This window comes from Bos javanicus, chromosome 10 (assembly GCF_032452875.1).
Source record: "Bos javanicus breed banteng chromosome 10, ARS-OSU_banteng_1.0, whole genome shotgun sequence".
NCBI classification, from domain to species: domain Eukaryota; kingdom Metazoa; phylum Chordata; class Mammalia; order Artiodactyla; family Bovidae; genus Bos; species Bos javanicus.
The window spans coordinates 22,213,236-22,229,181 of record NC_083877.1 but is presented as its reverse complement, the minus strand read 5'-3'; the positions used below and the strand labels follow the sequence as shown (position 1 = coordinate 22,229,181).

The 15,946-nt window shown below is 43.4% G+C and overlaps 1 long non-coding RNA gene and 1 gene segment (V, D, J or C); one reads left to right on the top strand and one right to left on the bottom strand.

Annotated features, from left to right (window-relative positions):
• Positions 1-13,077, top strand: part of LOC133255870 (T cell receptor delta constant-like) — a 154,563-nt gene extending 141,486 nt beyond the window's left edge. Inside the window, 4 exon segments of the C gene segment in view lie at positions 9,292-9,570; positions 10,160-10,234; positions 10,636-10,749; positions 12,160-13,077. Of these exon segments, the coding sequence occupies positions 9,292-9,570; positions 10,160-10,234; positions 10,636-10,748 (467 nt within the window).
• LOC133255887 (uncharacterized) overlaps positions 12,141-15,946 on the bottom strand; it is a 28,023-nt gene continuing 24,217 nt past the window's right edge. Inside the window, exon 2 of the long non-coding RNA XR_009739062.1 lies at positions 12,141-15,751. This is a non-coding gene — a long non-coding RNA (uncharacterized LOC133255887). The remainder of the gene's footprint in view (positions 15,752-15,946) is intronic.

Here is a 15,946-nt window from a genome sequence, read left to right as displayed (position 1 = left end):
AGGTAAATGTTCCATGGGGTCACAAAGTCAGACACAACTGAGCGACTGAACACATACATGCATAGCTTCACAGGGCTGTCCAAACAAAGGCCCACAGCCTGGGCGGCTTAAGCCAGAAGCTCATCCTCTTGCAGTCTGGAGTCCAGCTTGCTTTATTTCGTATAGCCTTCATCTTCACCCGAAACTTTGAATGCTTATTTATCAGCTATCTCCCTTGTTCCATGAGGACAAGGGCTACATTGAAAGCAGTAAATAAATATTTGTTGAATGAATGAATAGACAAATGAAGGAATGGATGAGAGGACAAGTCAGCAGTGGTATAAGGCAAAAGGAAACAGAAATGTAAGCAAGCTAGGCACTTTCAGAACCAAGCCCAATCCCAGCTCACAACCTGTGACAAGTCACTGGTACTATACACAGGGCACTCTTCTAGGTGCCAGGGAATCAGCATGAACAAAAAGACAGAAATCCATGCCTTGTTGGAGCTTACAGTGTACTGTAAAAGACAGATGATAAACTCACCAAATAAAATATATAATGTTTTAGGTGGTGATAAGCCCTGTGAAGGAAAATAAACCACAGAAGAGAAATAAAGTGTATCAATAGAAGGGGACAATGTGCAGTTTTAAACCAAGAAGTTATAGAAGGCCTCATTGGAAAATTGACATTTGGGCAGAGACGCGAGGGGGTGACGGAGTGAGTTGTGCAGATTTCTGAAGGATGAGCACTTCTGGGCAGAGGGAACACAAGCCCTGCCCAGGGTACGTTAAGGACAGCAAGGAAGCCTGGGTGGCTGGAGGAGAATGAGTGACCGGGAGAGAGTTTACAAATGAAGTCAGGTTGATAATGTAGAAAAGATGGACCAGTACTTTTGTTTTTGTTTTTTGTTTGTTTGTTTGTTTGTTTTTCATGAATTTTTATTTTTTTATTTTTTTTAATTTATTTTATTTTATTTTCTAACTTTACAATATTGTATTGGTTTTGCCATATATCAACATGAATCCACCACAGGTATACACGTGTTCCCCATCCTGAACCCTCCTCCCTCCTCCCTCCCCATACCATCCCTCTGGGTCGTCCCAGTGCACCAGCCCCAAGCATCCAGTATCGTGCATCAAACCTGGACTGGTGACTCGTTTCATATATGATATTATACATGTTTCAATGCCGTTCTCCCAAATCATCCCACCCTCTCCCTCTCCCTCTCCCACAGAGTCTAAAAGACTGTTCTACACATCTGTGTCTCTTTTGCTGTCTCGTATACAGGGTTATTGTTACCATCTTTCTAAATTCTATATATATGCATTAGTATACTGTATTGGTGTTTTTCTTTCTGGCTTACTTCACTCTGTATAATAGGCTCCAGTTTCATCCACCTCATTAGAACTGATTCAAATGTATTCTTTTTAATGGCTGAGTAATACTCCATTGTGTATATGTACCACAGCTTTCTGGACCTGTGCTTTTGGATTTAAGAGGGAAGGTTAGAGAAGGAAATGGTGGTCACACCTGACCCTGGTAAGAGACCAGAGGAGACAGAAACCTGGATTCCAGTCCTCACTTTTATCCCAAACACCAAAGAAACAGGATCCTCTCCTGTCTCAGCAACCTCTCCCTACACCTTGCCCTGGGGAGCTCTGAGCTTAGTGTAATTACCTTCTCCTGCTTCAAGTAAAATTTTTACTCTGAGTCTGACCCTAATAAACATTCTAATACTTACACTGAACATTTACAGAATGCTTTATATATACACCCTTTCGCTTAATCTTATAACCTCTCAATACAGAAGACAGCATCCTCATTTTATAAAAGAGGCAAATGAAGCTCAGTGACCTTAAGGAACTTGGCCAAGATTACACACTTAGTAAGTAAGAAACTGAGTGGAATTTGATTTCAGGTTCTCTGATTCCTTTCTACTTCACACAACTGAGAACCACTCTCCATTTTAGTGATTCTCAGAGTATGATATGCAATCCTGTATGGGCTGTAAACTGATCTGAAAAATCTGCATATTTTCTCCCTGGATTTTTGTGAGTAACATACAGCAATTTCAAAGACTCTGGTTTTTACATATGACAGAAGCTATTTTAACTGTCATATCTAAGTGTAAGTACGCCATTAAAGTTTGCTCAAATTTGAAATTCATGAATATATTATTAAAATGTTATTAAAATAGACTTTAGTTCTATTTTATACCAAGTCTGGTTGCTGCACAATGCTTGTCAATGATACAAAGCTCTGATTGGATAGGAAATGGAATTCTCCTGAAAGGTTCTGAGTGGGGCTCATAACTTACTAGATCTTGCCCCATGTAAGTATAGCCCAAGGGTTGAGAATCACCATTCTATGACCAACAGGATTCCCCAGTGGCTCAGTGGTAAAGAATCCACATGCAATGCAGGAGCCACTGAGATGCTGGTTCATTCTCAGGGTCAGGAAGATCCCCTGGAGGAGGGCATAGCAACCCACTCCAGTATTCTTGCTTGGAGAATCCCATGGACAGAGGAAATTAGCAGGCTACAGTTCATGGGGTCACAAAGAGTTGGACACGACTGAAGCAACTTAGCATACCCTCATGCACTCTATGGCCAATAGCCCACCTTTTTTGCTCCAGACTGGAAATTGTTTTTCAATATCTCTTATTCAGACTGCAAATTCAGACTATAACATGGCAAAAGTCTAGATTTCTATTTGACACAGGAATCACTTCCTGCTTTGTCCTGAAGGGTAGTTCCCAAGACAGAGGAAGAAAGAGGTTAAGCAGATGAGACAGAAAATCTCATCCAATGACTGTCACATGACTTGGGGCCAGGGTTGCGGTACGGAAAAGGCAGGCAGTTTTTAGACTGGGTTTATCAGCTGTGCAGTATCCACTAATATTTGGCAAAGGAACCTATCTGAACGTGGAACCAGGTAAGTGACTCGGTTTTATTCTTCTTCTTCTTCTTCTTTTGACCACTGTATCTGTCAATTATCTTTGTTAAATATTTTCCCAATTCATCAGTTTAGGAAACACTTCTCAGGTTGTTGAAAGTCCCTCCAGCAAGTGATTTAGCAAGGGATGGTGGAGGAGCAGGGACTGAGTTTCTGACAAAATCCAGGGTGGGAATGCATTGTAGTAGTCTTCTTGGTCCGCTCTCCATCCCGGAGTGTCTGTAAATGGCATTCGCCATTTACAGATCTGGGCCATGACCAGACCTGTGTTACAGCACATCTAATAAATGTGAGGAGCACTGGCAAGCATGTTAGGCCAAGAATTGAAAGACTGAGTTCTAATCCTCTTTTTTGACCAGCTCTGTGACTTAACTTCACAGTACTTGAGTTTCCCTCTAGCTGATTCAAATTATTTCCAAAGTGTCTTCCAGCTTAGCACACTTTGATCCTGAGTGTCAGCCAGACCAATTCTAAGGGACAATATATTAGGAAAAAAAAGAAAGCCCAATGATGTGAATGTCTTATGATCCAGTGGAAATTCTGAGATTTAATGAAAAATGACGCTGAAAATGGAGTCCAAACTCTGTCTATATGCCCATTACTTAGCCTTTGTGTGGCCAAGGAATTTTGACAAGTGGCAGCTGAAGCTCCTCTCAGTCCTGTCATCTATTACTCTGGTTCAATGGATGGGAACTGGGGTCTGGAGACCTAAGAGTCAGACACAGCTCAGTCACTATCTTAACTGCTCTTTAGCTCTAGTGACTTCATCTGTAAGACGGATCTAATAATATCAGCTCGTGGAGCTTGTTATGATGGTGTCTGTTGAAGTAGTGTAAGCACAAGCCATCTGGAAGTAGTAAAATACTTATAGAAATGGCAGACTTCTGAGAGTATTGGGATCTTTTTAAAAGACTCCCAGTCTTTTGCAGAAATGACTTTTGGTCCAGCCATCATGTCCTTCCAACTCTAACTGAGGCATAGTCCTTTCTGATTGACTTGAACCTTACAGCTGTGTTTCTGCTGAAAATAGCCATTTGACATTCTCAGCAAAACCAAATTAATTCCTTTCTCTCTGTGAAAATATGACTGTGAAGCAAGATCTTGGGGTAAGAGATGACAGGTTGAGGAGATAATAGCAGTAAACCCTGGGACTTCCCTAAATGCCAACACTCAGAAGAGAACACACATCAAAGAAGCTGCCAAAATGAAAGGCTTAGATCTCAGAAACCCTTGTAGAGTTCTGTGTATCCAGGTAGCCCATCCACTTCCAAACAGATGGACTAGGCAGGGAGAAGATAGGTAGTGAGGTTTTGGGTCATGATGTCTGAAATGGTGTGCTGATAACAAAACTCGTCTTTGGAAATGAGACTCAACTCATCATGGAACTGAGTGAGTTATGCATTTTATTTAGTGTGTATATTCCCTTGAACTCATGGTACAGTCCTGAATAAGCAGAGCTTCTTGAGAAGTTAGGAGGTTCTAAATGGGAAATCCATTGTCATTGCTGTTGTTGCTGCAAAGAGTCAACATAAAATTGGAGAATAAAATCATTAGATCTCTCTTAAGAAAATATTCTATGCATACTTGGAAACTCTCTTCTGAGGATTAGTATGGATAAGTCTTCTGCAACTGCTTAAATAAAGCCCTGGTCAGACTTCTGGCCCCTGGTCAGGGACTGGGACTAGGGAAAAGGCAAGCTCTGGATCTTTAGAGTCTTTCCACTGTTTATGAGGGAAAAGAGTCATGGTCACAGCATAGGGAGAGGGAAGGTTAGAAAAAGAAAAATATTATTAAAGAAGGAGTTACTGCAAAAGCACCTTCTCTGCCTCAGATGTCAATAACCAATATGCCCTTGTCTCTTTTCTTGCTGAGAACTTGCATTAAATCATCATGCCTGGCTCACACTAAATTATTTCCAAGGTCCCATCCTTGTTTGGGTCTGCTGAGAACTGTTTTATGCTCACCTCCCTTGTTGGCCCTGAATCTGAGGATTCTGTAAAAGGTCAGGAGTCTACACCAAAAGTACAAACACAGCCCCCAACTTCAGGACAATAGGGAAGTAGTGGGCTCTCCTAGGGATACTATCCACGGGCAGTCTGTTCCAGTGTTTGGAAATCCAGGGGTCTTATTCAGGTAGTTTGGCTAGCTGCCAACCATCAGTCACTGGAACCAGTCCAGAAAACAACAGTCTCTCAGAAGCTTTCCAAAATGCCAAGGCCAATGGGGCATTGGTTAGATTCTGCTTTTACTTATTTCAGAGGCAATAAAAAAGTAGAGAAATGTACATGAATGTGAGGAGGCAATCTGACAGTCCTGAAAGGGACTGGTAGTGTCAACGTGGTCTCTGCCTCTCAGAGGGTAATATAAACTTACAGGTGTTCTTGATTGCCTCGGGCTTCCAGGGAAATAGTGGAATTTGGTGAGTTTTCTTATCTTTGAGGAGAGGGAGACTAGAGCAATGAAAAGGAGGGAAAACAGAATCACATTGTAACTGATTGCAGTCTGATTGATGCTGGGCAAATTGCATCTGAGCAAAAAGTATTGTGTTTCATTTTCCCTTTAAATCATTTCCACTTGAAATTCAGAGTTATCTGCAGTGTTAGAATCAAATCTCTGAGGCTATGCCTTTGGGACTCCTAAGGAAGAAGGAAAGAGATGAAACCAAGGCTTAGACCCTCTGTCGAGATGCTGACCTGCGCTCTTCAATGATATCCCAATTGCTTCTCCAGTTTTCTCTTCCTGCAGCGATTGAGTATAATATGATGATATGAGGCTCAGGTAGGGGGTTTAAGAATTTCAAATCAAGCCCCCAATCCTTAAAGTTTTGACAGCAAAGAATGGTCCTTCCCTTTCGCCTTGCTCTAACCCTGGACTCTTGATTTTTTTGGTGATAAGACAAAGTAATCTATAGGGTTTTAAGTTCTATTTCACATGATTACTCCGTCCTCTTGAGGCTTGTATCTGGATCCAGAGTCAAGAGAAATTATAAAATAAAAATAAGCAATCCAAAGCAAGCTCTGCTTTCCCTGACCTGTGTCCATGACACGCAGCACCACTGGGTTCCTTTGTCAGCTACCAATTTCTTGTTCAACCCTCGGGTCCTTAGAAAGTCTTTCCACGGGCTCAGGGAATTAGAAAGTAGATTTGTTGTTACTGTGAGACTCGTCTGAGTGATGGGGGAGAAATTAGTTTCTAATCAAAAAGCAGGATTGTGACCCAAGAGAAGGGAAATAGAATATGAGAAAAAGAGCTGGGCCTAAAACTCTCCTCAGCCTAACATTCATTACAAGAAATATCAATGTCCAGTCCCCCATTCCTACTCCCAAGCTGGTGTGTGCTTAGCGAGTCCTTCCAATGGATGGGTGTTAAAGCTTCCATCTTGGAGGCAGCTACTGGCCTGCTGACACCCTCTTCTGTGCTCTGTCTCAGCCCTGTCCCCTGTCCCAGTGCTCCTGGGCTGGGGATTTCATGCTCACCTCCTTACCCAGCAGTTACACTATTCTTAGCTTCAAAGGGAACTGGGACTCTGTGTGCTCAGCCCCCTGATATCATCAAGTACAGCTTTGTAGCTCTCTGAGCCATGGGCTCTCTGGGCTGGAACCCGAGCTGCAGAGGCAGGACACAGATGCTCCAGCCCAGGCCCCAGAGCCGGCCCCAGGCTGGTTACTTGTCAGGTAGTGTCGCAATGTGCTCCTGGGACACCCGACAGATATTTTTTGGAGCTGGCACCAAACTCTTCGTGGAGCCCCGTAAGTTGATTTTTTTTTTCCATACATTTCTAGGGATAAGTTGACTCCTGGGACTAGGCTTGCCATCCAGTTTGTGGTACATGAGAAAGTATAACTAGGAGATGGAGTGGTAGAGATGTGGACCGGGCACAGTAAAGACACTAGGCTGAGTAGCGAAGTAGCTCTGTAACTATTATTACTAAAAAAAAAAAAAAAAAAATTATTTCTGAAAAAAGAGCAGCCCAGAAAACCCAGAGAAATCTAGCAGAAGAATTATACAGATATGTTGGACTATCAGATGCAGGAGGGGCAGAGGCCCAAATTCTCCAGGTGGTTGCTTCTCCTTGCGCATCGCTTTGGCTAAGCTGACTACTGTGTATGTCTTTGTGCCACCCGAAAAATGTCCTGCTGGAAGACTTAGGAGAGAGATGGTTAACCTGGTGAGAATAATCAAGTAAAGCAAACTTATTTTCAGTGTTCAAGTTAAAGGCCATCTTGGCAGAGACCTTTGAAATTGTGACTGACATCTGTTGTCAATGTTTCAATGCTTAGGGAACCTGTAAGGGGCTCTATAAGAATCTAGAACATAGATGATTTCTAAGTTTATAAATTAAGGAAGACTGTTCAGGGAAGGTATACACTTCTTTTTGTATGTTTACCAGCACATAGCCTTAGCATTAAATAGTACTCATAAAAAAAGAAAGTGCCAAAATGTAGTTAGTTATATTTGTGGACCAAGAAGAAAGATTGGAAATTCTCAAAAGACAAGCAATTACATCTTTAAATTTTAGACTACAATGTAGTGTAAATTTTACACAACTTCAAATTTTGGTTTAGGTCTAATATAAAATAGACTGGGTTACATGTAACAACTATATTGAATGCATTCTATTTTTTAAAAAAGGTTTGGTTCAGTCATATAGCCTTTTATTTTAGTTACCATGATACTAAAGAATGAGTTAAACCCTTTACCTTCAAACAACTGTTTTGAACAGATAGACATTAATTTAGAAAGAGGATCTGAGAAAAATGTTTTTTCAAACCAATGCATCATGCTCTATCTGAAATACTAACAGCTTCAGAGCTCAATATCCTGAGTGTATGACCTTCTTCGGACATCTGTCTTGTTGGTTATATCAAATTGTTCAAATTATTCAAGCCAGGTCTCTCCATCCCAGAGTGATTATTAACAACTGCCTTTGAATTTAAATTTTTAAATCCCAAGAAAGGCTTAATTTTCCAACTAAATCAGACTAGGATTGGATCATATTTTTAAGTAATGAAAAAAATAGGAATGTTTGGGCTTTGGTTTTTAATGGACTAGTTTCCTTTCTCTATAACTCACAGCTCCCTTGAAAATCAACCGGATTCATCTCACCAAATCAGTATTGTGAGCGAGAAATGCCACAGTTCTGAAGGGAGATGACTGAGCAGAATGTGCGGTTTCCAAGCCGTTACTGCTGGGCTTATCAGTGTCGGTTATCAGCGGCTTCAGCTATGCCGGGAAACAAAACAATGAAGCTTTTCTCCTTTTAGGTTCCAGAAGAGCTCTTTGAAAAATCCCCAACACCCGCCCCCCCCCCCCCGCCCACACACACACACACACACCTCTGATTTTAAGGAAAGAAAAAGATGCAAACAGAGAGTAGCAGATAAATGATTGTCCAAGGTGAGGCATGAAAGGAAAGAAGGCCAGGAGGAGACCCAACTATTGTAACCCATTTTCCACAGCTCTGCTTAGAACAAAACAAGAAGAAATGGGCTTAAACTGGTTTCATGCTCGTAAGGATTTCTGAGAATGATAGTTATTATTCTCTGATTAAAGACTCAAAAGAAACTATAGGGTAGTCCTTTACAAGAGAACAAGAGTTCACCTGAAGACAGAGATATGGACCACTTAACTTGAGCAGATCCCTTCCAGTCCGAAAAACAGGAATGACACCCTGAAGTGATGTCAACACTAATATCTGCAGAGTGTTGAACCACTATGGACCCCCTTTCAGACTCTGCTTTGATCTCACTCCAAGGGTTCATGCATTTAAAATAAACCAACTACAGCACAACTTAAGCTTGGTGCTCTGTGATGACCTGGAGGGGTGGGATGGTGGGCGGGTGGGGGTAGGGGGGTTGAGAGGGAAGCTAAGAGGGAAGGGGATATATGTATATTTATAGCTAGTTCAAATTGTTGTACAGTAGAGACTAACACAAATTTGTAAAGCAATTATACTCCAATTTTTTAAAATAAATGAAAATGGTGGATATTCAGAAATTAAATAAATGTACTGATTCAGATAGATATTCAGCCTAACTCAACCGTCCAGAGGATCGACTAATAAAACATAGATAACTGAAACTCAGTTGACCAAGACACTTCTTTGTATTTGTCATTGTCTTTCTCTACTCCCAGTCATATCTCTTCGCATCTCCTAACTAGGAGTCAAACTGCCTGCCTTTCATTTCTGCTTCCCTTGGTCATCCTTTCATGGAGATGCTAACAGGTCAGGTCACTAACAGGATGCAGAAAAGTCTGGATTGCGGTGTTTGGCCCCAGGGAAACTGAGGAAAACAGCATTGTTCAACTCCTACACATGGATAATCATCTCACAAAATAAACTGATTATATTTGCAGAAAGTCAACCTGCTGCCAGCCCATCTGTTTTTGTCATGAAAAATGGGACAAACGTCGCTTGTTTGGTGAAGGAGTTCTACCCCAAAGATGTAACTATAAGTCTGCAATCATCCAAGAAAATAATAGAATATGACCCGGCTATTGCCATCTCACCTGGGGGGAAGTACAGTGCTGTCAAGCTTGGTCAGTATGGAGACCCCGATTCAGTGACATGTTCGGTTGAACACAACAAGCAAACCTGGCACTCTACTGACTTTGAACCAAAGAAAACTATTCCAGGTAGGTCCTATCTGGCCTCAAGGGGCTAGGGTTGTGGGGAAGAAAAACTGAGGGCAAGAGAAGTTGGAGATGTAAACTCTTGACAGGTCACATTCAATATGGCATCATGCTGGAAATAAGACTTAGGTTCAGATTTAAGGATTAGGCTTAATTCCTATCCCTAAACAGGAATTAAACTTGTTGCATCTCTGACCTGGAATCTAGGATAAAATCCATCTTATTTCATCCCCATCTCTCCTCTTCACCAAACTCTGTTTCCTTCATACTAAAGACTCTAGGATTGAACATTCATGTGGGATCTGATCTAGTGTGAGTGCCCCAACCAAAGGCAGCCCAGCTTATCTTGGTGTTCATTATCTCAATTCTTCCTACAAATTAGAGGCATACCTGGATGTTGGTTTCATGGCCTAATGGGAAAAAAATCTCAAGACAGGAAGCATGTTGACTGTGTCAATAGCTGTAGGACCTTAACCAAGTCATTCCTCTGGTCCTTAGTTTACTTACTTAAAGTCACCTCCAGTTCTAAAACCTGAAAGCCCTTGAGCCTCTCAGTTGTCATTGTAACCCTGACCATTGCTGTTTGTTCCAGAAACAATTCCAAAACCGATGGCATATGAAAACAGCACAGAAGCTGAAGCTCCAGTGACCTGCCAAGAGCCCCAAGGTTAGTTGAAGCCAAAGGGCCAGCTTCAGAATTGAGGTTAAAGCAAACTCTGTCAGATGGGGCCCCAAATCATTCTATTTCAAAAGAAAACAAAAACCATACTTGAGTCCAGTTGGCTCCCTCTAACTCTTCAAGCAGAGTCTTCCTGACTATCAGATCAGATCAGATCAGTCGCTCAGTCGTGTCCAACTATAGGAATGGGTTTTTCCAAAGCTTGCTTTGCTGACTGTGAACAGCAGCTTCAGGTCTGTGAAGGCTGTCTGGCACCACGCAGGGCTTCAGGCCAGGAAGAATGATGATGATGCGGGGCAGGCTGGTGTCAGTGCTGTAAGCCAATATCTGGCAGGAAATTTAGTCTCTTGCTAAGTGAATGAACCATCTTCACTCTCATTCATCCACAGTGGAACCCGGGAAGGTGAACATGATGTCCCTCTCGGTGCTGGGGCTCCGAATGCTGTTTGCCAAGAGTGTCGCCGTCAATTTTCTCTTGACTGCCAAGTTATTTTTCTTTTAAGGTAAGAACTAGCTGCTTCTTATTCCTAACTCCACCCAAACTATGCTACACGTGAAAGAAAGGCGTTTAGGACTGATAAGAAGCATTGGGAAAGGAAAAAACACATAGAAACCTATTACGATTCAATAAGGTGGGCCTTTCTAGATACTTAGCATTACACTCTGCCTCCTGTTGGCCTTTTATTTCAAGCCAGATTCAAAATTCAGGTAATATAATGTAATACCAGTCAATAATCCTCACTTCCAACTGAGGAGCTAGAAAAACTGGACCTAAACAGGAAAAATCTTTTTCTTTATTGTTATTTTTGTGTATATGGCCAAAGGACCATGGGCTTTTTGAGAGACCATCAGTAAAGGCTCACTTGAAGAATATTCAGGGAAGCAGAACTTGTCTTTGCCAGACAAAGGTGATGCCAGTTCTTGATCCTTAGTCATAGGACTCGATGTGTCGACCAGCCTATCTCTGGGATGAACCTACACTCCTATTCTTAGTGAACAGCTCACTAGTAACATCTCAGGATGCATACAAATTGAGGATGAGATGTGAATTATTTGCCTGTCACTTGCATTCCCTCTTCTGGTTATCTTGTTATTGTTCAGTCGCTAAGTCATGTCCGATTCTTTGAGACTCCAAGGACTGCAGCACGCTCCGCTTCCCTGTCCTTCACTATCTCCCAGAGTTTGCTCAAACTTATGTCCATTGAGTCAATAATGTTATCTAACCATCTCATCCTCTGCCGCCACTTTCTTCTCTTGCCCTCAATCTTTCCCAACATCAGGGTCTTTTCCAGTGAATTGGCTCTTCGCATCAGGTGGCCTAAGTATCTTAGACATGAAATTTGAACCAGAACTTAGGTTTGCCTATAAAGCTCCTTCTCCAGTGCCCCCAGACACCCCTCAGTCCCAGCTCCTGATCTAAGGACAATCCTAGACTTAGTGTGTTGGACTTACCCAACCTGGCCTGCAAGCATCCTCAGTCATTCCCCAACAGGTGAGTGTTTTACCAGCCGTCCCCAGGACACAGGCCAAATGGCTACATGAAAAGGACCTTCTGACCTCAGTTGGAATCAGAAGCACTAGATTTTCGTTCCAACTTTGTCACTAACTCACTGCAATACCTGAGCCAGTTTTCTTCACCCTGTTGGACCTGGGTTATCACATCTGTAACGCAAAGGAGTGAAAAATAACTAAAGGAGAGCAGATAGGTTTTGTGACTGGTGTCAACACTGATAAACTGATAGTGACTAGCTGAACTATCACCATGTGTAGAAGGGAAATGTGCCAGGATAGGTTAGCGATGTCTGCAATGGTACAACCATAGCAAGTACTGACCATCCCCATGACTACTATGATTCCTTCCAGCACCGAAGGTCTATGATTCTATAGCTCTGACAGTTTTCCTTCATTTGCAGGCTGACTGGCATGAGAAGGCTGCATTCCCTGACAGAAACCAAAAGCCTACAGAGAAGCTATCGCCTAGGCTTTCAACTTTTTCGTGATTCAAGTTGACCCGTCCCAGCCTTGCTTAAATGGCTGCTCCCCAAACAGTTTTCCTTTAAAGGCAACAAACCCAGCTTATCCTTCAGCCTGATGAAAGACAGAAGTCCTGGGGAGTGGGGGCCCAACTGTTTTATATGCTGCTTTATAAAGGGATAAGAGATATGAAGATATATAGGACTCATTTTTTTCCCTATGACTGACATACTTTGAAGGTGGTGTTTTGTTCCTTTGACTTTCTTTGCCTCCAGAACTAGAAAGTGGGACCCATCCGGTTCCCAGCTCCATCCTTCAAGAGGAAAAATAGATCCTGGGGAAAGGACAGGGGGTGTCCTTCTACCTAAATGTAAAAGCCTCTGCTCAACCCAGCACTAGATTTGCCCAAACTAGCGTTCTCATCCACAAAAGCACTTTCTGCTTTCCCTAGTACTTAAGAAACAAAGCAACACTTGACTCCCTAATACTCTCTGTGTAGGCAATGGGGTCTCATCTAAATACTCTCAGAGCTATTAGCAGAGATCAGAGTAAAATGCAGAGGAGATGTGCTTTCCTCAACTTAACAAACGTGAATTATTGCAAGTTCCAGGCACTGTGCTGAGAGTGCAAAAATAAGTAAGACATGGGTCTTGCTTTCAAGCAACTCACTGTGCAAGTATTTTTGGAGGGAGGGATAGGAATGAGTCCCCAATATTTCCCTGTAAAACCAGAGTCTTCCTGAACCCTTGCCTGCCCATCTGTATATGGGGATTTTGAGGGCATTGGATCTTTGGTGTTGATGGTTTTCTGCCGTTTTTCTTTGTCTCTGTTGCGTTTATTAAAGTGCATTGTATGTACCTTGCTTCTGGCTTTATTTATTGCAGACTACTGCAGGAGGAGAGGTGGGGGGCTGTGAATTCACTAGTAGTCAGACAAAAACCAAACTGAGCTCATAGGTCACACCACAGCTTCTGGGGCCCATAGCCCAGCCCCTGGGTTTCCTGCTGTTGTTGCCGCAGCTGCTACAACAGCAGTGCCCCTACCTGCATGTGGCCACTGACCTCTGCTCCTCTCACCTCGGCAAGGCCAGCTTTATCCCTTTGCAGGAACACGGGTAGCAGAGGCTTAGAAACCCAGCACTGTGGGTGCCTCAGCACCTATGTGGGGTGTCAGCTGGGGACTCATGAGGTGACAAGTGAAAGAACAAGGCTCACCCACAACTCCCCCGCCTTTGCCATCTGCAGACTGCCGCATCAGGTCCTCACACCCCAAACCAAAGAAAACAGGCAGCTGCATTCTGAGTCAGTGAGTTTAGGACAATCCAGATGGATAAGCCAGGTCTATCCTGGGAAAAACCACTAGAAGATTCCACACATCTTCACCTCATGGGCATCTAGAATGCCCATTTCCAAAACATGTACATCTGTTACCTTGGGCCATTCTTAGAATATTTCTCTGAAGTTGCTAAAAACTAAAAGATCATAGACTCATTTTGCAGATGAAAAAAAAATGCCCCCCAAAAAGTTGTGTACCTTGTCCGAAGTCATTCAGTGAGGCAGGGATATTTTTGGGAGCAGAACCAATTTATCAGGGGTGCTAACTCCAAGTTCAAACAGTCCTGCACTTAGCATATGAATGAGCCACGCACTGGCCCACTTTGATCATCAGCAAAATGCAACCAGCATTTTATAGGACTATGAATTTCTTCCACAAAAGGGACCCTCCAGAAAAGATTTAAGGCTGGGGCCAGAGGGACTGTGACTGCCTTCAGGTGTGGAGATCTTGCTACCATGGATTATAGGTTTCCAGAGCTTTCACATGAAGAATCTCAAGTCCTACAAGGACCCAAAAAAGTTTACAGAAGAGTATTACACACACTCAGTAGGTGGCAGAACAGAAGCCCCAGAAGCTGAGTCATTTGCCTGAAACTTTGGCTCCCTTACCCATATTCTTTCCTTCCCTCTCTATAGTGACTACTCTCCACTTGCCTGTGCTCAAGCCCAGACAAATTGCTGCCCAAGCTACTTACTGCTACAGCCTCCTAGGGCACAGCTGCATGGGAGCACCCAGATATGCTCCCTTGGCTCAGTCATTAACCAGCTCAGTGATCTTCTGATTGTTCCTCACTTCTCTGGGCTTTTCCTATAAAATAACGTCTAACGCTTCTACTAGGGCTTCCCTAGTGGCTCAGCCATAAACAATCAGCCTGCAATGCAGGAGACTGTTTCAATCCCTGGGTCAGGAAGATCCCCTGGAGAAGAAATGGCAACCCACTCCAGTATTCTTGCCTAGAGAATTCCAAGGATGAAGGAGTCTGGTGGGCCACAGTCCATGGGGTCACAAAAGAGTCCGACATGACTTAGCAACACAACCACCACCATCAAGACTTCTATTTCTAAGATTACACATAATAACTCCAATAGTTGTATTAAGGCAGAAACATCAGTAGTAGAGGAAGGAGGGGTGCAATCCCAGGGCTGAGGGTGTATCTATTTTTGACATCACATCTTGGTTTTGCCTGGAGGTAATTCTCTCCCCTGGGGATACCACTGGGCTCCAAACTCAGGAACTTTGAAGCTGGGATTCTGGTTTTCACAGACAGCTTTCTGGGAATAGCTCAATGCCTTTTGGTGAAAGGAAAATATTCTCCAGACAGAGTAAAAAGGCGGTACCAAAGAACATCCCAGAGAAATAAGATGACTGCTCAAGAAGATGTGCATGAAAGGTAAACTGCAGAAATTTTTTAAAGTAAATAACTTTGTGTCCAATTTGAATCTTAAAAGGGAAACAGGCCAATTCCAACAATGGGTAAATGATGGAGATAAAATAAACACACTTCCAATGGGCTCTCTTTAGATTGGTCCCCCACCCACCCCATCTGGCTGTCTGCCCAGGGCACACAGCACATCCCTGTCAAGCCCTTCTCTGTATCAGGCACAACCCAGGAACCAGGGTCCCTCAGACAGGCACCAGGGCATCAAGGGCCCTCTATGAAGTGGAGCGACATCTCCTCCATTGGAAGTTGGGGTGCTCCCTTGCAAGTGACCAGGCTTTTTCGTATTTGGCAGGCATGTTAGGGCACCTCCCAAGGTCAGACTGGACCACAGAATGATGGGGAAGAAGGATGCCATGTTCAAGGACATGAGCTGCCCAGAGAAGCAGCTCTGCCAGGCTGTGCCCAGGGGGTTGTGTGCAGACTTCCTGGGTGCCTGCATCACCGTGGGAGCCTCAAAGCACAGTAGTAAGTGGCAGTGTCTTCAGGCCTCACGGAGGAGATCACCAAGTGGAAGGTTTTTTGGCTCATGCTATGCAGCACGGTAAATCTACCCCGAGCAAAATCTGCATCACGGGATCTAGTGTTGTCCCTGTACAGGACAAACTGGAAGACACCATCTGGCCTTTTTCGGTACCAGTATAAGTCTGGATTTGAATATATGGTTTGGAAGGTGCAGAGCAGTGTCACCTTACTGCCACTCGCCACTCTCTGCTCCGGGGGACTCTGGGTCACTTGGTTACACAGCACGCCCTTGTCTGTGAAGAGAAAAATAAGGAAACAGTGAAGTGCTACGTTCTGCAGGTCCTGGGTCCAGCACAGCCCCACCCAGGGGAACTCAATGGGCAGAGGCAGGGGAAGGACACAGAGAGGAAAATTAAAGGCAGAAAATAACTAGAAAATCTAGTGTGAATGGGAAAGAGCCCAAGCCTTGGAAAATCAGAAACAGCGAA